Here is a 21,518-nt window from a genome sequence, read left to right on the forward strand (position 1 = left end):
TTATGCTTTCTATTGCTTTCTCTTGGCCATTCAAATCTTTCTGATTAACATAAAATTTTTCATGTGCAACTTCCTCTTGTGAAATATGGTTGGATTTAATATCCACTTCTTTCTGAAGTGACATTTTTCCCTCACATTCATTATCTTCAGGTTGGTCAACAGTATAAATGTCATTTAAATGGAGAACTTTTCCTTGAATTTTTTGTTGCCTTCTTTGGTTCTTGGCTTGCCTCTTGGCTTGCTTCTTTGCTTTTTTCTGTAAGTGCTTGCTTGTTCCTGAAGGAATCTCTTTTCTCTCTTTTATGGAACTATCATTATCTTTCTCTTCCTCACTGTCTTTACTGTCATCTTCCATTGTCTTTTTCAAATTTTTATCATTTATACTTTTCTTAACACTCTGATCATCTAAAACTGGGAGAGACAAATCAAGGAAAGATTCATGAACCAAGGAGACAGTTCTGCATTCATCACACATGATTGTACTAGTTAGTTCACCACCAAAGAGGCGATCCACAAAACTTGGTACTGATTTTTTCTCTTCATAATCTTTAACTTTATTTTTTAGTTCTTCATCCAATTTTCCAGTAGAATTACCAAATGCTTTAAGAATTCCTTTACTCACTCTTTGGTGTTCTTCTGCTTTCATGCCATCCAATAAATAGCGAAGTAGCTCCTGGCTATCTTGCTGCTGGTAGCCTCTAAACCACACTGCCTTTTTACAGACCTGAGCAAAGAGTTCTTTAGGCATCACAATTTCCTTTTTGGTCTCTTGCATCTCATTAAGAAACTGGCTCATAGCTAAAGTAAGAGGGCCAGGAGGCTTAAGGTTTATTTCTAGGGATTCTGTTAGTGCCAAATCAGGTGGTTTGATTTTTATAATTGCTCCAGACATTTCACTTCTTTTAGTAGTTCTCTAAGCACTGGTGTTTATGACAAATTCTGCATAACTTCATTGAAGAAATATGTTTCTCCCAAATTACTGAGTCCTTTCACTGTAATTTGGGAAGAATTCAGTGGAAGATTTTCTTTAGCCATGTTTTCCTTTTTTTCCTCTCTCCTGCTCCTTTTTACTTTCTTTTTCTAATTTTTTTTTAAATTTTCAAGTTCAATGTTCCCATTATCTTCCTCTAGTTTTGGAGTTGTAATGGTGGATTGTTTTTTAATATAATCAACCACTCGGCTCAATTGGCTTGAACTGCAATGCTGGACTCCAGTATCACACATGTAACACCAGACACTCCAGTTGTCCAAACTAAGAGCCAGACGGTGAGACTCAGATCTCGGTATCATGCAGTGCTTCAAGGCATGCTGCTTCTGAGAATTTCTGCCACAGCCCTGATGGCCACATTTAAGACACAGCCAAATTGAAGGATTTTCTTCTGTGTCTTCTTCAGATTTATCTCTTACTTTATTGTCCATCTTACAGTCTTGGCACATATTTCATTCTACATCCACTAAAGCCTTTTTCAAATTACCTTCTTCCAATCCTTTTCTAATGTGTCTGTTTATAGGTTCTGAGGATTCAGAGGAATCATCAACTGAAACAGTTTTTCCCTTTGTCCTTTTCTTCCCCATGCTGGCACTTTATGGATTACTTACTGACACAAAATAATAATCTTAATTTTCCTACTAACCACATAGATGCAGCTGCAAACCCAGCTCAAGGCACAGGGAGCTCCTTGTCTAGAGGCCAGCCACCCACCTCCCCTTCTGGCGCCTGCCACACCATACCTCACTCTTCTTCCCTCTCCTTCCCTCCCCTGCCAATTCCCTTAGCCTTCTGACTACAACTCAGATTCACTGCTTCAGGGAAGCACTTCCCAAAGGACACATTTGCATGCATGGTGATTTGTTTGTAGATAATCATAAAGTGACTAATACATTGTGGAAAGTATAAATCCTATCAGACAATTTTACCCTCTATCAAGACAAGATTGTTGGCCAATATGGAAAAGGCAGAAGGAGTAGAAAAGTAATGCTGGATGAGAAATGGAAGTTAACCCCTGAGAGGTGTTAGATTACTGATCTCAGCTTGTTTCTCATCAAGGCTCACATTATTAGCAAGTTGACTATGGGATCTATGTATATGTGAGTATGGAAACATTTTAGTATAAAATTGCAATTGGATTTCTATAACCTTGTACATAGCAACTTTTCTTATAAAAGTTAATTTTCCAAAAGATGCTATTTCAAGGTTTCAGTTCAGTTTTAGGTAATTTTTACTTTTAGGTCTTGCTATGTTCCCCAGGCTGGTCTTGAGCACCTGATCTCAAGCAGTTCTCCTGCATAGGTGAGAATGCAGATGTACACCATCACACTTGGCTTTTTAAAACGTTTTAAAAATTTTGATAAAGTGGTAGATTTTAAGTTAGATTTGAAAGTTGTATTTCAAAACAAATCCTATTTTCTTCTATAGCTATCCCATCAACTTACATGATTTATAAATTACTCAACCATCCATCTGTTTATCATATGCATATTAAACACTACTATGTGCCAGGTGCTGGGTAGGGCATACAAAGAGAGAGAGGGAGAGGGAGAGAGAGAGCGAGCCAGTAAGCAAGAGAATGAGAACATATGGGGAGTTTTAAAAAAGAGGAACAAGGCCCAGGGCACAGAAGTGTAGAACAGGAAAATGGATGAGAAAAAGGAGGGTAAAAGGAAAATATTTAAAAATAATAAATTATCTGAGATGATAATTGCATACTTGTTTGTTATTGATGATTCACAGTATTTTTGAACAAGGTGGGGTTCAGTTTTACATAATCAGTACATAGTAATCTAACAGTATATAAATGTGAAAATATGATGATATCTACAACAAGCATTGCATTGTTTTTGGTACTCTAACATCATTTAGTATATAAAAAAGTGTCCTAACATTTGTGGTAGGAGGAAAGACATCATAAGGCAAATCCAGACACTATATTAACCAAAATTGGGTCTTTTAAAGTGCTATGAAAGCTAATATTAAGATTAAATAGGGCTGGGGATTTAGCTCAGTAGTGTCACTGCCTGCCTCACAAGCACAAGGTCCTGGGTTCAATCCCCGGTATAAAAAAAAAAGATTAAATGGAGATGTTTTATATTGGACTCATAAAGCTATTTGTGGCCCTAGGAATTTTTTCAGAAGCCATTTAGCTCCTTTTCATATTGGCATCTGGAGCAGAAATGTATCTAGTTCATGAGAAGGGTATCTGTTAAAGGAGACCCACAACTGCAGCCACCATTCATTTTCAGTGTCCAAATAATATCTCCTTAAAAATGAGACCATTTAGGACTGGGGATTTAGTTCAGTGGTTCTGCTGCCTGCCCAGCAAGCACAAGCACATGTCCTGAGTTCGATCCCCAATACCCTCCCCCCCAAAAAAGAGAGAGAGAGACCATTTAAATACAGATTTTATTTTGAAACCATCTCTTTTTGACAATGTAACATAATGGCATGTTCTCATTTGAAATCAATTTTATAGCGCAATCATGATAGAAAGGTGTTGTTGGAAAACAATTCTTCCATTTTCTTTTAGAACCCAAGGAGACCTCCTACTGACAATCACATTCAAAATCTGAATTATCTAGTGACTCAGAGAGCAATCACATGGGGGATGTCTCAGATTTATAGAAGAGGCTATGAGTGCCAAAACTCTAAGCTATTTCTTGTAGGGTGTAAGAACAAAAGCATCCCACGTGTCTCGAGAAATTAGAGTAAAAGTCATGACCTAGTTCTTCCTCCTCACTTTAAAAAATGTGATTGAATAAATAGAAACCCAGATGTGTCCCGGGACAGTTTCACTGACTAACTCTTACTGTTACATGCACTATGCAGTTTCAAGACACAGAGGCAGCTGATAGGGGTGATTTGCATTGTTTTCCAGAAATAAGTTATGTTCTGTTATAAATCTACTTGCTCAGTCTCTATTGTCTCACTCATGTGGAGTAACAAGATTTGCAATAAGCACCACCAGACAAGTCTCCAGGGATTACTAAGTTATTTCTATGATTTTCTAATCTTCTACTCTGTGCTTTTATAAAATAAGTATCAAAGCTGAATTAGCAATTGGAAGCACTGGAAATAACTTCTATTATAATCATTTCCCACATGTAATAATTTTCTACATGTTACCACATCAAAGTTTCTGCTGTTCTTGTACAATAAGTCATCAAGGAGGTAGATCACTTCTAAAAAATTAGACTTCCTCTGGGTCTTTATAATATATCATAATGCTATGGAATACTTTTTCTTGGAATTTTTGATATTGCATGTCCCATGACTTAGATTTACCCTGGAGGTTGAAATTTCAGGTCCTGGAATGAGCCTGTACCACCAGTTAATATCTATGTGACTTTGCAAAAATCACTTACTCTTTCTGTGTCTCAGTTTGCTCCTCTGTCAAATAGTTAATAATGTTGATAAAATGAGAAAATGGATGAAAAGCTTAATACATAGTAGTTAGAATGATAAATGTTAGCAATTATGGTAATTTCAAGGTCTCTGTGGTATTCTAGCATTTGGTTTCTTCTGACTTTATCTACATTAAATTGGATAAAAAATTTTATGAACACTAGAGAGTAAATTCCAATGAATTTCTATGTGTAGATAGTGAAATTGGTGGCAAAATGCTGATGGGAATTTTACCTAAAGAGGGGAATGTACTGAGGTGTTGATGAAAATTGACTGATATACTGTCAATTTCTGAAGGGCTCTCATAGCTTTGTCTACACATGGTAAAAAGTATTTTATATTTCTGACTGTCTTTCCTGATGTTTAATTGCTACATATTTTCCCTCTCAAAACATGCTAGCCAAAAATTTTAAAAATACTGGAATACTGACTATGTGAGAATACTTATTGTATCATTGATCTGTCCTTTAAAAAAGTATCCCAAATCCAAGCTGAGCGTGGTAGTGCATGACTGTAATCCCAGAGCTTCGAAGTCTGAGGCAGGAAGGTAGCAAGATTGAGTCCTATCTGAGCAACTTAGTGAGACTCTGTCTTAAAATAAAAAATTAAAAGTGCTGGAAATGGATCTCAGTGCCAAGTCCTGGGGTTCAATCCCCAGTACTTAAAAACAAAACAAAAAATTCCAGTTTATTCAGTCTTTTATATTAGAGTTTGAAACTACTACTTCAGGCTCCTCTTCCCAGAGGCTGACAGAGCATCTGGCTGTGGTGTAGACACCTAGGAAACCCAGAACCATACACAGTACACAGCAAGACACAGTAGATTTAGGTGCTAAAACAGGCAGGGAATTGGACCTCTTGGTTTCCATGTGGTGGCTTCTCTCATGGAGGAAACAACATCAACTTTCATTTACCAGATTCAAATGCTCTAGGTTTGGTATAATAATAAATCTGGTATGGTTAACACATAATCACAATCCTGAAGCATCATATTCAAAGTATGTTTGACTTTTCCCTTTATAAATATTATATATTCATTCACCTACTCAACAAATATTTATTGCATACTAAAATCATATAAAGAAGCATGCTCAATTTTCTCATATATGCCTTCTGGCCCTAACTTATTTATGAAAGCTCTTCAGAGCAGGAACATTATACCTGACTCACATTTTTATCCCAAGGGTCAGCCTGTAGAAGACATTCAACCAGTGCAACAAACATATACTGCATAAATGAAAAATGGTATGTCAAATACTATGTTAGCTGTACAGGACCAAAACAAAATATTTATGCCTATGTCTTGATCATCTTTAAAGTTGGAATTTGAGCAGAACATGATTGCCAATACAGTGGACCCTTGAGTTATAACCTGCTTGACATATGAACAACTCGGGTTATGACCAGAATTTTAGTATTAACTTACAAAACAAAATCTTGAGTTACGACCTGAAAGCTGGCTGCTTGTGCTTCCAGATGGTCTCAGATACAGATTTAGGCCTTAAAGAATTCTGGAAGGAACATTACAACATCCTTTCCTGTGTGGGGCTAATAGAAACCCTGGGCCAATGTCTTTCTAAGGACACTGAGCTCTGCCTGGATACAGAAGAGAGACTTTGAAGGCTGTGTAGAGGAGTCTGAGACTTCAACTGACAAATCTGAGTTACAACCAGCCCTCGTGAATGAATTGAGTTCATAAGTCAAGATTCACTGTACTGTCACTATGAATAATATATTTTGCAGCAGTATTATGTTAGGCTTTTCATTTAGATTAAATATATAGTTATATGCTTATATAAAATAAGAAGACAAAATCAACAACGTATATAAACTCTTAGGAAGTCAAAGTTTTTTTGGTGAAAATAACAGTTTAAAACAGAATTTCTCTAGGGCTTGAATCCCCTTTCATGTAACAAAAGGAAATGAACAAAGAAATCTAAACACACTGAAGTTTTCAGGGCTAAACATTTTGAATCAATATGTTCTGCTATAAAATGTTTGGCCTTGTTTGAATTTTTATTGCTATATGTTCTCAGTTTATATTTAACTGTGAGAAATACAAATAAGAAAGAATGAAAGTGCAGAATGTTCTTTTCAAGTGCATGGCAGTGAATTTGAGAAAACATATATTAAAGGAACACTTTGTGTTTTAAACTTTTAGCCTCTTTTCTAAAGCCTCCCTCAGCCAGATACGATTAAATATTTATTGAACTAAGGACTCGACTTACTTGGAGTGAAACCTCTTAAGGGGCTTCTCAGAGCCACCTAAGATAGGTACCTTATTCACCATGCTCTCAAATAAAACTTCCTTTATGCACTGTCTTTTTCACGTGTGAAATAAAGTCTAATTAGAAAGTATTATAATGGAGGCATTCAATTCCCCAAATCCTTATTTGCCCGAATTAACTTTTTAAAAATAAGGGTGTTCACTCTGGCATGAGCTTAATTTGGACCCTGTAATCAGCCAACAATCTGTGCCTCACAAAGGCTGGAGTCTTTAACTGCCAGCTCCTTCCATCCATACCTTTTCCATGGGGTAATGCATTTTAATTGGAGATGGAGTTCCTCACATCTCCATATGGCCCAATTAACACACTTTTTTGACTCAGCTTCAACATCTTGGCAATTAACAAGAAGATAGACTTGCCACAATGGGTAATCTTTAAGATGCACAGAATCCTAAAATTAGAGGCCTGTGTACAGGTGGTATATTCAATGGCTTCCTAGGGAATGGCTCATCTACAAAATGGTCTTGTGTTCAATAGTATTTTAACATTGCTCCCTTGGTCTAAACCGCAGTTCCTGAGCAGTGTCACCATGAGAACTGTTAATTTAGATTTAAAATGTCCTCCCACAACCTTATGTGTTTGGAAGATGATTGGATTAGAGGGGCACTGTACTGATCAGTGCACTGATCCATTGATGAGTTCAGTGGCTGATTGTGCTGTTAGGAGGTGGTGCCTGGTTGGAGGTGGGTCACTGGGGGAATGATCTGAAAGAGTGTATTTTCCTGGCTCCTCCCTTTGCTCTCTCTTTCCTGCTACCAGGGTTGAGCACCTTTTCCTCCACCATGCTCATCTGCCATCCTGGTTCTGCCTTGGAGCCGGCCAACCATGGACTGAAACTGTGAGCCAAAATAAACCTCTCTTCCTTTAAGTTGTAGGTGTTTGGTATGTTGTGCCAGCAATGGAAAGTGAGTAAGACAAAAACTTTCTTCTCTCAGGGGCAAATTAGTCATAAAATAGTCAATTTCCAAGGGTAACATAACTTTTAGATAGGATTATTAGAAACTTCTTTATACTGTCAGATTGGGCCAAGTGTAACTAGGAGGAAAAATGGAGAAATAGTTAATAGCATAGGCCATGGAGTTAGATTGGGTTCAAATCCTGTGTAACTTTGGGTATTTACCAACCACTCTATGCCTCAGTTTCCCCCTCAGCAAAGTAGAGATATAAAATCAGTACCTATTTCATAAGATTATTTTGAGTATTAATTAGTTAAGATGGGGTGTCTGACATATTTAGCATAGAACTTGGTTCACAGTCACTAAAAATTATTATTTTTAGGCAAGTTCAGTAGACCAAACTTCTTAGGCAGCAGAAAAGAAGGGGAAGGGTTAATAACAAGTCATTTCTTTGAGGCTCTGGAACATACCTTGACAGAATGTTCATTTTCCTTTAACCCTCAGGGTTATTTGGGTGAAGTGAATACTGCATTCAGGATAAAATGGCTGACCTGTCTTCCTCCCTCCTTCCCTTCCTGTCCCTCCCCTCCCCTTCCCTCCCCTCCCCTTCCCTCCCCTCCCCTTCCCTCCCCTTCCTCCCTTCCTTCTTGTGGTTCTGGGGATGGAACATAGGCCTCATGGATGCTAAGCTAGCACCCTACCACTGAGCTACACCTCCAGCTAATACTTCTTCCTTGATATGCACATATAGACAAGAGATTGTTTCTCTTGCTCATTTCTGGTTCTACATTCCCCTCCCTCCCCACATCTTTGGTTTTTCTCACTGTCTCTTTGATGAGATGCTTTTCTTAGCATGAGCAGAGATCAGTCACAACTCTGTACACTATTAAAACTTGGGATGTTTATACAAGAGGAAGGACAGTTGGAACAGTGGGCCTCATAGTTCTCTGTAAATACTTTTTTTTTTTTTTTTTGTACCTGGGATCAAAGTCAGGTCCTTGCGCTTGCAAGGCAGGAGGCAGAACCACTGAGCTAAATCCCCGGCCTGAGTTCTCCATAAATACAAGGGTCACCAATGATTCTTAGCAGCAAGTGGGGGTCTCACCAGTTGCTTTTTCAGGGTTGTTGCACATGAAGCACTGCCATGCTCCTGCTGTTTCACTGAAGCCAAACACATCAAAGAATCTCACTTCTTCTAGATGGAGCTGTACCTGGTCCAGATCCTGTTTCAGGAACACAAAGCACAAAAAACATGAGCTAATCTGCCTGCTACACAGCATCCTGAGACTAGAAAAGGGTGATGTGGAATCGGAACGATCAGTGCTCAAAGGCCCAAAAGAAATCACTGAAAAGACTTCTCTTGGTTGGCCTTAGAAGAGTCGTCAACTCAAACTTATCCCATGGGAGTACAGAGCAAAGGAGCATGGGCCAGGGCTGGGTGTTGAGGGTGGATGGGTTAGAACCTGAAATGGCCCAGAATTTTCTTGTATGTAGCAGCAGCTCCAGAATTTATAAAAAGGAGGAACATCCAGGTGGCAGTTGAAGGAATATTGTTGGAAGATTTTCCTTTTATTTACACTTTATATAAAATGTACATTAAGAACCAAGTATTCATATCAGAATATATGGTTTTTATCAGATTGGCTTTGCAGAGGCTGATGGAAAATATGAGGATGGGCTTAATCCCTCAGCCCTTGGCTCCAGCACTGTTTCAGTTTTATCTTAAAAATATATGCAAATTTTGCATTCTGTTCCATAATAAAGCTCTACTGGTTTTAATGGAAAATGATGTCTTAAGTTATTTATCTGTAAATTAGTTAACTTTGTTTTCTTTGAGTGATTTAGTGGAATTTGATCACTAAGCAGGCTGCCCATTTTTACATGCCCTGTGGCACCCTGCCAGTCTGCTCCTGTTGAAGGTAGAAGATCCATTAGGCTGTAAATGGAAGAAAAACTATTAGCCTAATCAAATTAAATAGCTCTACTTTCCTCCAGAAGCTTGCTTATTATGTAAGTAACTGGAATCCTTCCTTACAGGGTGGCTAGGACTGTACTTTTAAAATGGTTACTCCTTCTAAGAGGGACTTAATGTTCTTGCTAGCCTTCCATGTGCCTAGTCAATTTATGTGTTCTCCTTTGTTGAGTGATGATTTTATTTCTTTTCTTTGATCACCATACTCTTATCCTCTCTACCCATAGTAATAATTATTAGTATTCCCAAGAACCAAGTGATATAGGTAATGTTTACATTGTTTATAAGGGATCTAAATAGAGAATGGTCAAGTGGCTACCCAGATCCTATCCCAAAGCCCCTGATTTCTGCTTCTACATTTCCTGCCATAGGTGAGAAGTATGCTAGACTGTAAGTTCCCTGAGAGCATCAATATATCTGTTTTGTTTACAGTTGCATCCCCAGGAACTAGTCCAGTCTCAGTAATGGAATAACATCATTGGTTTTTAGGACTAGTGCAAAGCTCCTTTTTCAATAAACTATATGAAGGGTCTTATGGAAAATTTAGGGGAATTCTTTTTTTTAGAGTACATTCACATTCACTAGAGCATAAACAAAATGTGAACAAGGATTTTGTCTGTTGTGTTGGCTGCTGTAACCTCATACTTACCAGTGTCTGTCACATAGAAAACATTGAATATATGGAATAATGAGAGGCACATACTGAGACTAGCAATGGATACTTTTCAACACCTTTACTAAGACTATTAAAGTGTGTGTTCAGGGATAGGACATTTTAGAGGTCAACATGCTGAATATGGCATTTTGGGTTGCTTATCACAGGCATTCTGACAGGCACTGTATATATAAGAATGTATTTTTAACAAAAGTGATTTAGAATGTGTTCAATGGAAAAAAACCTTTCTTTTTCACAAAAAGAACGTTCCCCAAGATAAAAATTGAAGAAACACCTGTGAGTTTTGTAGGTTTCAAAGGATAAAATGCATATTAAAATTTATGGGAAAAAAGCAGATGTTCATAAATATCAGTTTCAAAACTGCTAAGTCTCTGAAGTCTGTACTGGGGCATTGGCATGCAGATCACTTTTCTGTTTCCCACACAATTAAGGATCAATTTTTCATCCAGCCCCCAACACTGTAGCAAACAAAGTACTTAAAATAATACTTAGAGGTTCTTTTATTTTTCCTGTTCTGAGACCAGTAATGTCCCAGATTATTACCTATAATCCACATTTGTCTTGGCAAAAGTTACTTAAATAGTTTAAGACAGATGGTAAGTTACATCCCAGTGTTTGAGTTCTGAAGCTAAAAGCAGGCTCAGCTCTTCAAAGGATTTAGGTACTATGCAAAGGGAGCTGAGAAAAGGAGGTAGATGATAGATCTATGAAGTATTCAAGTCTGCAACAACAGCCAGCTTCAAATGGAGAGACAGACGAAACATGTAACTTAAAATATTTGTGGAAAATCTTGATAAATTACAAAGCAAGCAAGCACAAATCAACTACCAGAGCTTCTAAATTTTTAAGATTTTGACCCCTTAAAAGTATTTGAGATCATTTGTCTTCCCTACTTATCTTCTTTATCCTTCTAGGTCTTACAGCTTCTTGGTCTTGCTCAAGAATTACTATACAGCTTGCACTTTTTAAATACAAGAGAAGTAAAGTTGATTTGGAGAATTTCAGACTTCTTTTAAAACAACTAAAATTCAGGAAAATGATAAAGACAATTCATATCAAACTCTAAGTCACTTCGTGTTTTAATTCTAATGGGACTGTGGCAGGTGGACCCTCTATGGCCTCCCAACTCTTGGTGCTCATCTGTTTGTATAATCCCTTCCACTGAGTATGAATTGCTTTTTACCAAGAATATGTCAAAGATGATGGCTTATCCATCTCATGATTATTAAACACACACACACACACACTCACACACCATATGTACATGTGAGCTGTCTTGTTAGCAGATAGATTCATGACTCTTCTGCTGACCTTGAAGAAGCAAGTTGCCATCGTGCGAACTTCAGAGAAGTATGAATGACTTTCTAACAGCCAGTAAGAGATCCAATCCTTCAGTCCTACAACTGCAAATAAGTGATTTCTGCCAATGACCTGACCTCTTAACCAATTCTAAATGTAAATGACAATTTTATTTAAGAGTCACATTCTCCCAAAGATTCTTCAAATCAGTCCTCAATAAAACTTGAAGTTCAAATTATTTATATTGACTTGAAAAATGTTATCTAATTGTCATAATAAACATGCACTAAGAAAGATTTTCCTGACAAGATTTATTTCATTCAAACAAGAAAAAAGTCATTGGAGGGAAAATGGTCTTTAAAAACAGTTGGTTAGATGAGTTTTTCTCCAACTGTAAAAAAAAATCATTAATGTGAGTAACAATTTAGGAAAAAAGTGTAAAAAAAGCGCTTTACAAAGACTCTTAGGGGAAAATAAACCAAGCAACTTGGAAAGATGAGAGGATATTTATAACATTATTTTGCTGACAAATGACTGTATGAGTCAACACAATGGATTCTGTAAAAATGTATAGTGGCTCTGGATCTTGTAACATAGCCTACATACTGAGAAAAGGTACTGTGAAACAATTTTCCAGAAATCAGTGAAAGCATACATCTGGAAGAACTTTGGGTTCTGGCATATTTAAATTCTGTCCTAAAGCTTTTTGTGCACAGCAAGAAAACATAAGCTTGCCTCATGCACTCTGTGAGCCTCTGGTTAAGAGGATCAAATCTAGTCACATCGTTGAAGTATGTTTTAAGAAACATAAGCAAAAATTTTTTAAATGCTCAATATTTTCACATAATAATGAGGACTTTCTGTCTTTATTGTTATTTCTAGTGCAAATACTCTTAACTTAGAGCTGAGTGGGAAATGAACTTTTTGAGGGAACATTATTAGCAATTCGTTTTTATAATGTCTTACATTATACAGGTATTAGTATTTTGTAAAAAACAACTCCACTGGATTTTGAATGAATAAATAGAAAAAGAGACTTTAAAGAATATTCACTCTATAATTTAATCTTTTTATGTCTTTTAACTTCTGAAAAAGATTACTACGGAATTCAATTCATAGCAGTTGGTATTTCTATCACCTGGTATCAGAAACCATTTGCCAAAAATGAAGGAGATACATTTCTGTATTCCAAGGAAGCCAGGTAGCCCACAGTATTCCTCACAAAGGAAAATTGGAATATGCTTTCATTTGTGTGTGGTGTGATTGCTGTTAAGCTTCTTCTTGTAGGACTTAGCATTCAACCGGATCAAATCTTCTGGATCAGATCTTCAGCTGGTCTTCTGAAGATCAGTTCTATATTGTTTTGTAGCTTTGGAAGACTGATTTGTCCTTAGTAGACATTCAACAAATTACTATAGATTTTAACTTATTCAGGGACATAGATCTTATCTCTAATTTATATCAATGGTAGCATTTAAGTTTTCTATTTTCATGTCTGTTAACCATTACCATTAAACTTTTTAGAATCTCTCTCTCTCTCTCTGTCTCTCTCTGTCTCTCTCTCTCTCTCTCTGTCTCTCTCATGTTTTGAGATGGGACCTTGCTATATTATCCAGGCTAGCCTCAAACTCCTGGACTTGAATTATCCTATTGCTCCAGCCTCTCCAGCCTGGAACTGCAGGCAAATACCACTGCACTCAGCTCCAAAACATTTATTTATGACTGACTCTTGGAGGTGGGGGGTTGTAGCTCAGTGGTAGAGCACTTCTTTGTGTGTGTGAGACCCTGGGTTTGATCCCCAGTACTGCAGAAAAGTATGTATAACTATAATTTCATTTCCATGGGTATTATAAGAATTCATATTATTTCATTTTATTTAAGAAGTCTTCAGAATAAAATGTTAATAATTGAAGAAGATGTCTTGGTATTGACATCAGGAATCCCTGGGAAAATTGCCATGAACATCAGGTGCAGGTCCCACCCTGAAAGCCTAACATTATGATTCTATGGTCAGGCATGGGCATCTGCACTTTTAAACAAAATCCCTAAGTTATTCTGATATGCTCTGATTGGAAAGTTAACCATATATGCTGTTGGGAACAGATGTGGGAATGGCTGATATGTGTCCAGTAAGTGGTGTTGGAGGAACTTGTCAGTTTCCATGTGCATATACTTTTACTTTTCCACAATATTTGCTTTCATATTACAAGGTACAAAATGGTCTAGTCAAAAGAGCACAGATTTCATTCTTGAAAATCAGATGTGTTGGGCAGGGGATTTAGCTCAGTCATTTTCCCGCCTGCCCCACAAGTGCAAGGACCAGAGTTTGATCCCCAGGACCAAAAAAAAAAAAAAAAAGTTAAAAAAATCAGATGTATTGTTCCAAATTGTGCAATATGGAAAGAAGAGATGAGGTATGAATATCATTGGGCCTAATTTGAAATTTGGGTGAGTGAATGTGTGAGGACAGAGTTGGACAGTAGGTAGGAGACAGACTCTAAGCAGAGATAGCACAGGAGCCAACATGGACATGGAAGAACTCAGTGTGTGTCAGTCTTCAACATGGATGTCACACATATGCTATGTCCTACTGGCTTTCATTTTTCTATTCCAAATTAGTAAGGGAACTCTAGGTAAACAAGAATATGTGAAGCCAATGTGGCAAACTTCTCATTATCACTGTAGATCACTAAATAGAGTTAACATTCTTTCTATCCTTTGAGACTTTGGGCATTGAGAAGAACTAAATTTCTCATGGCAATTCATGGAAACTCTGACTACAGTCCTGGCTCTAAGTGGCAGGAGGAAAGCACTCATGTTCATGTCAGAGAGAAGTTCTGAAGAACACTTTCATTTAAAAACTAATAAATATGACAGAATACAATAGCATATATTTGATTTGGTTCAAAAAGTCAAATTTTTACACTCAAGGATCACAAAAAATAATTTGACTAGATAGTGTTGGCAGATAATGTATTAAAGAGTTTAAATAAAGATGTTTGTGAAAAAGCTGGTAGAATAGCATGGGTTGAATAGAAAATAAGATGGAAACTTGCATGATAATATATATACATAAAGTTTTATCAATGTTTGATAAGCTCACTATTAATTTCTGTACAGATCCAATTTATTTTAAATTTTAGTTCATTAAAATAAACCACATATTTTTTATTAGAGTGAAAACATAGGCAAAAGACTGTCAATGTGCAGAATGTCAAGAAAATTTTGGCTATACCTACAGTGGTATAAGCAATAAAATGTAATCATTAGAACTTGTGGCAATTAAATCTAGTATTTACATGTTTTACCTTTATATTGGCAAACAAAGAGTTGTTGTGATGTTTCTTCTGATTATTGCCACCTACATCGAACAAATATGTATTGAGCATATACCATATGGTATAGACACAGAAGGTGCTGACATGAAAAGGCTTTTTGGAAGGACATATTTTTCTTCTTTTGGAAATAAGGAGGTAAGGAAACTGTAGTGCTCAGCCCCAAATGCCACTATGTTGGGTGCAAGGTCCTTCTCTTCTCTTAATTTTTTGCCTTTATCTCTGATACCACTCTCATTTCCAGACTGCTCTCTCATGTCTTCTTTATACAATTGCTTCTCAACTTATGATGTGGTTACATCTCCATAAATCCATTATAAATTGAAAATATTATAAGGGGCAGGGGATTTAGCTCAGTGGTTTCGCCTCCTGCTGCGCAAGCTCAAGGACCCAAGTTCGATCCCCAGTACCAAAAAAAACAAAAAAAAGAAGAAGAAAATATTATAAGTTGGAAATTCATTTAAACAGTTAGCAACACAGTGCACAATAGAGTATTGATTGCTTATCCTGCTGATTCTGTGGCTGACTGGGAACTGTGGCTGGCTGCCATTGCTGAGGATCTCAGGAGAATAATCTACTACATGCTGGTAACAACTGAAAATTTGAAGGCAAGTTTCTATTGCCTAAATATTGCTTTCATACCATCATAAAGTTGAAAAGTTATAAGTCAAACCACTAAGCATTCACACCTTGGATTTGATATATATCTTGGAACAGATATGTATTCTTGAAAAATATGTAGCAATTTTTACTATTTTTTTCATTTTTGCATGTGATGTTATGTTGTGTACCTTACTCTGTTTCTTGTTTGTTGCACTCAAGATCTCTACATGGTGTTGTGTGTACTTCATTTTTGCCTTTGCTGCCTTGCAGTCCTAGTGTGAGTCCTAGTGTGAGTTCATCACCTACCTATCACATCTTGTCTTGCCATTTCCCTGGTAGTGGGAACCAAGGGGGCCTCCACCTTTGCATTCACATGAACAGCAAAAAGAATTTTGTCATACATGTCCCCTATATATGAGTAGGAACATTTCTGGGGTAAACACTCTCAAGTGGAATTGTGGATTAGAATGTATTAGTGTTAGACTGTAGAGAAGATACTTTGGGGTTTCTGCAGAGTGAGCTAGCTCTACACACATAAAAATATATTTTATGGGGCATGGATTTAGCTCAGTGGCACTGCGCCTGCCTTGTAAGGGCAAGGTCCTGGGTTCAATCCCTGGTACAAAAAATAAATAAATAAATAAAAGCATAATGTTAAGTGTAGAATGCACACTGAAAAAGATACATGGAATAATGTAATATATAAATAAAAATTTAAAAGTTGGAGCTTTCTGAGCAAATTTTATTGAAACCTGAGCTAAAAGAACAAACTTTAGAAGTGAATTTATGAATGACTAGAAAGTGGGAGATTATCTAGAAAGATTTATTTTCCTGAGGTATGTTTTTATGTTTCAAGGTAGGGATGAGATCCAGCAAATTTTGGAAATGTATTTGCCCGGAGACACTAGTCTTATTCCACCCCTCCCCGAGTTCCCAGAGAGTTCATTTACTTTCTAAAGGATGAAAATACAAACCCAGACACCTTCCCAAGGAGCAAAGATGTTCTCTCTTTTCAGAAGGTGTAGGAGGGCAGCTGTTCCTCCCTTGTATAAATACCCATAGTTACATCCTCAGTGTTCCTTGTCTACAATATATGTACAGGATGCTATCTGATTCTTATTATGTTGCCCCAGGGCTAACTCAGGCAAAAATGAACTGGCAGGATTATTTGCTGCAAGAAAATAATTATCTGCTCTGTTCCAGAAACCTTGTTTGCATGAGATTAAAAATTTAGCACTGTGCATATCCTTATTCACAAAAGTTCTGCCAAATAGCTTTCCAAGATGACTGACCAGTTTACATTCCTACCAGCAGAGCATGAAGATTTCTTTTTTCACAAAACAATGGAAAGTCTATATAGGCTCTGAATTTTCTGGAAGAATTACTATCCATGATCCTTTCGTATGTCTGAGGTAGGATGTGCTTTGGTAGACCAGCAATAAATGGGATCTGATTGCATCTGATACTTCCAAGAGTCTCCAAAGACTTCTTAAACAATTGCTTCTTAAATTATGGCAAAAACCAATCACATTTCTATAAAAACAATTCATTTTTCTCTATTGTTACTGCCTCTTGCTGGTGAGTAACATTTCAAGTTCTGGGAATCAGACCACCATTTTTAGGTGCAGTATTTTAATATACTAATGTATGCTACTATTTGGCCAGGATCTAGCTTTATTTTAAGAACTATCATTTTGTTGATGTATTTACTACTTGGAATAGTGAAAGAGGGGATAAAATTGATTCTATCATGAATGTAGAGAGAAGGCATCACTTCCCAAAATGCTGGAATTTCAAATATCTCTATTTAGTCATGCAACAGATAGAGGTGAGATCTAAGCACTGGTGAAATAATATTGATGAAGGAAGATGTGAACAATAATTTAAGAGAAATGGATAAAGTAGACTATGGTCTATTTACAAAATGGAAAATGTTAAGATGCTAAAATGAGTGAGCTAATTCTACATGCATAAACAAATATATTTAAAAGCATAATGTTTAATGCAGAAAGCACACTGCAAAAGATAATATAATATGATAATACATAAGTAAACATTTTAAATGATAAAAAATTCATGGAAGTAATAAACACCAACCTTCAAAGAGTATGTGCAACAGTTTCTTTTTGTAAAGGGAGATATGGAAACAAATATGGAAATGCAAATATTTATCTTGTGATGGCGATGGGTGTCATATTTCTATACTTTTCTAAATTTATGAAGTATTTCATAATTATTTTTTGGTGCTGGGGATTGAACTCGGGACCGTGTGCTTGCAAGGCAGGCGGCGGAACCACTGAGCTAAATCCCCAGCAGTATTTCATAATTTAATTTAAAAAATGAGGCAGAGAACAGCTCAGTGAAGCAAAGAAACTGACAGGGTCACAATCTATGAAGAAGACAGGTATGTGTGTGGGGTTTCCTTGGTACCCCTCATAACACCCAAAGAGGAGTCTTCTTATTTTGCTTATATAAGGCAGGTCTTGTTGGTGAAATTCACCAAAGAACCATCTTTTTTTTTCCTGAGTTTTTCACCTATCTGTGCCAGAAGTTTCTGTGTTAAAGTTTTCTTTTAATCTAACTCTTCAACCTTGGAGGTAAAGAAACAGGCATGAAAGTTTTGTTTAGAAACTAAAGCAAACCTAAAGTGTGCTGACACCAAGCTCTATATATGTATTATAGAATGGGTTAAATGATGGTGATGATACTTGAAAATGAGATTTTTTTAATGCCAAAAAAATTGGAACAGTATAAATAATATGCATAGGTTTTAGAGCCAGAAGATTAGAGTTCAAGCTTTGTCACTGACATTCACTAGCAGTTCTTGGGAATATATCTTGTTTTGGGGGGTTCCCAATGTGCTCCTGCAAAATGGCTGTGATTCCTAAACTTCAGAGAGTTGTTGCAAGAATCAATTCATGGGTAATTATACTACTGTGTAAATTATAGAGAATAAAAAAGTAGTGAAAATAAAGATGACTTGAAAAAAGCAAGATCAGAAGCCCCCTTTTAGGCATATAAAATGTAGTTCTTTTTTATCTCTTAGCTAGATAAATGCATGTAAATCTTTCTGAAATGACTTGTTTAAGAAACACTGATGTTAGGTGCCTGAAAAATATATTTACTTTTCTAAAAGCAAACAACATACTTATCTGTCTGTTTTTGTTAGTTTGTTGTCAAATCTGGGAGTGCTGGATGTAATGAGATGCAAACATGGAAGGATATAATGCAATGTGAACATTTCAAAGGGAAGTAATGACATGCACATGCTTGATGGAGGCCACAATGAGATATACAAGCAGAAAAGCACATAGAAATGTGCACGGGTAATGGTGTAATGAAATGCATAAATGGATGAGGGTAATGATAAAGGCATTGGGGGTACAATGTGATTCACAAATGGGAACATTAAATGGGGAGGGTGGAAAGGGCACATTGTGATAAGAAGCAGAGAAAAAGAATGCCTTGCTATGCATGAATAGAAGAGCTAGCAAATAACATGTGCATGATGAGGACATAATGAGATAAAAATGGGATGGCATAATGAAGTTCGCAGATGGAAGGGTGTAATGAGCTGTGTAGAAAGAAGGGAATAATGACAAACATAAAAGGAAGGATTTAATGCTATGAATAAAGAAATGGGTAAAAAAGATATGAGGACTGAAAGGCAGTGCATTATAAAGGGACATTGGTGAAAGGATGGAAATAACAAGGTGGGCCAATGCAGCAGTCTAATGAGGCCCCAAAATGAAAGGGTGTAATGAGGGATGCCCATTTAGGGAATAATTAGACACCCACACCGGACAGTAATGAGGAACCTGGGTTCTGATCAGACACAGAGCATAGCATTCAGGTCTTACTAAGGAGGTGAAAAAAGGTAAAAAAATTCAAAGCCGAGCCACAAAGGTATTTAAATCCAGAAAAGAGATGACTAAACAGGTGAATTAATGACAGCCTTGAAGTTTTATGAAATAATAGTTTTATAGCTGTGGTTCATAGAGCACTTGCTCTATGCCAGGAACTCTGTTAGTTGTTTGACTAATGCATCATCTCATCTCACTTTTCTAACAGTGCTGCAGAGGAGGTGGACTTGTTTCTAGTCCACAGATGAAGAAATGGAGCTGCAGTGAGATAAACTGACTTGCAGAGCATGCTGGTTGTGGAGATGGGACTCAAGTCGAGTCAGCTGGGTTCTAACTGCCTTTGCCTGTATTCTGGTATTTCCTAAGAGCTGGCTGTGGGAACTTCAGCCCTGGAATTATCAGGATTACTTGTCAAAGATGCAGTGTCAGGAGGCTACCCCAGCAAGTACCATTTGTGAGATCTTCAGAAGCCCCAGGGACTGGCATTTCTAACAAGCTCCTCAGGGACTCTGACAGTCCCTACTGGGGGAATCAACACTAGAGAAGGCAGTGATGTAATGCTGTGCTCAGCTCTGCTGACAGTTCATGGGGGAAGGGGCTGATAAGCAGCCTGAGGAATTTAGGTTCATTATAAGGAGGACTATTCATCGGTAGGTGCAATCATCAGATCCTGAAACAGGGCACCAAATGATTCCATGGACTGTCATTTAGCAGAGAGGTTTTTAAAAAATAGGGGTGGGGATCTAGCTCAGTGGTTCCAGCGCCTGCCTAGTGAGCGCAAGGTCCCAAGGTCGATCCCCAGTACCCCCCCAAAAAAGCAAAAAAAACCCTCTTCCATTCATATTGGTCTTTAACAAGAGCCCAAAATTGTATCGAGCATAGTATAGAAATGCAAAAAGTATTGAAAAATAATTACATTATAGGAAATATTTGTATACTGAATTCAAATAAAATTAAGATTACTCCATACTCCTGTAATCCCTAAGGGGAAGAAGGTAATGTGTTCTTAGAACCCAAAGTTTGCTAATCCACATGCAATGTCCAGGTTCTAAAATTAAAAGCAAATAATTCCACTGAGTATTCTCTTTCTTGTTATCACTAGTATTGTGATATATGAATTGTTATGATATGTTTAGGTAAAAACTAAAATTTATACTTTGAAGTGCGTGTTAAAGTTGGATGACTACTGATATTTTAGTGATAGCTTCTGCCGAATACCTTTTTAGAAGTCTCTTTAGAAGTTCTTTTCAGAGCATATGTATCACAATGTAAAAAAATATAAGATACAAGTCTCATTACCTCCATAAAACCCAGCTTTTACTATGAGAACCTATATTCAGTTTGAGCAGTTTCTTTTTATAATGTTCCTGGCCCAGGTAAATTCTGGGTTATTTGTTAAAATAAAATTTTCTCAAAATGTGAAATTTTTGTCATGACTGTGAATATTTAGTGACAAAATATTTACTGAGTAGCTGCTCTGCCTGAGAGCATGGGGATACAGAAATGAATAGGAAGGCCCTGACCGACTATGGGAGGAACAGAAACATTAAGATCAAACAACTCCACATGTATTGACTACTTTATTGACATATTGATAAAAGATTATGGGAACATGGCTGAGGCAATCACTCATTTTGTTTGGAGGAGACTTGCAGAGGAATTGAAATAAAATAATACTAGGTACCATTTGTTGAGTTCTTACTGTGTGCCAGTCTCACTCTTCCAAGAGTTTTGCATGCATTATGTCTTTTAAATCTCACAACATCCCTGTGAAGTGTGAACTGTGATGTTTTGCATTTTTCAGGTGAAGAACCCGAGACACAGAGGAGTTAGATTAAAGAGGTGCTAAGTAAGCGATGGAGGCAGGATTCCAGCCCAGATTCTGAGTTTCTGGCTGCTACACTTTGATGATGAATGAACAGGGGTGCTGTTTATTCTAACAGTTTAGTGCCCAATGTTTGTAGTCATTCACGCAAAACCCATGATAACAACAAGGGAAAAAATAATCATGCATTGAATTTTTTAAGAAAAGAACCTAAACCACATTGAATTAGAGCAGACATTCTGAGGGACTGCATACCTCTATTCCCCTAGGAATAGAGTTATTTTGTTAACTATTTTCTAAAGATTTTTTTTCTTAATTTCCTTGACTGATGCAGAACATCTGGCTGACTGTGAAAGAATGTTC

General features: G+C 37.0%; 1 protein-coding gene and 1 pseudogene across 13 annotated transcripts in view; both read right to left on the minus strand.

Moving 5' to 3' along the window:
- The window catches only part of LOC147825301 (ubiquitin carboxyl-terminal hydrolase 16 pseudogene), a 29,220-nt pseudogene extending 21,053 nt beyond the window's left edge, over positions 1 to 8,167 (minus strand).
- The window catches only part of Veph1 (ventricular zone expressed PH domain containing 1), a 297,176-nt gene that overhangs the window by 43,869 nt on the left and 231,789 nt on the right, over positions 1 to 21,518 (minus strand). For all 13 annotated transcript variants that reach the window (XM_087186416.1, XM_087186418.1, XM_087186419.1 and 10 more), the window contains one exon: positions 8,688 to 8,805. In XM_087186416.1, coding sequence (XP_087042542.1) covers positions 8,688 to 8,805 — 118 coding nt within the window. The remainder of the gene's footprint in view (positions 1 to 8,687; positions 8,806 to 21,518) is intronic.

This window comes from Heterocephalus glaber, unplaced genomic scaffold (genome assembly GCF_053883595.1).
Source record: "Heterocephalus glaber isolate CG9 unplaced genomic scaffold, H.glaber_assembly_v1.0 deba00001504, whole genome shotgun sequence".
Taxonomy (NCBI): Eukaryota; Metazoa; Chordata; class Mammalia; order Rodentia; family Bathyergidae; genus Heterocephalus; species Heterocephalus glaber.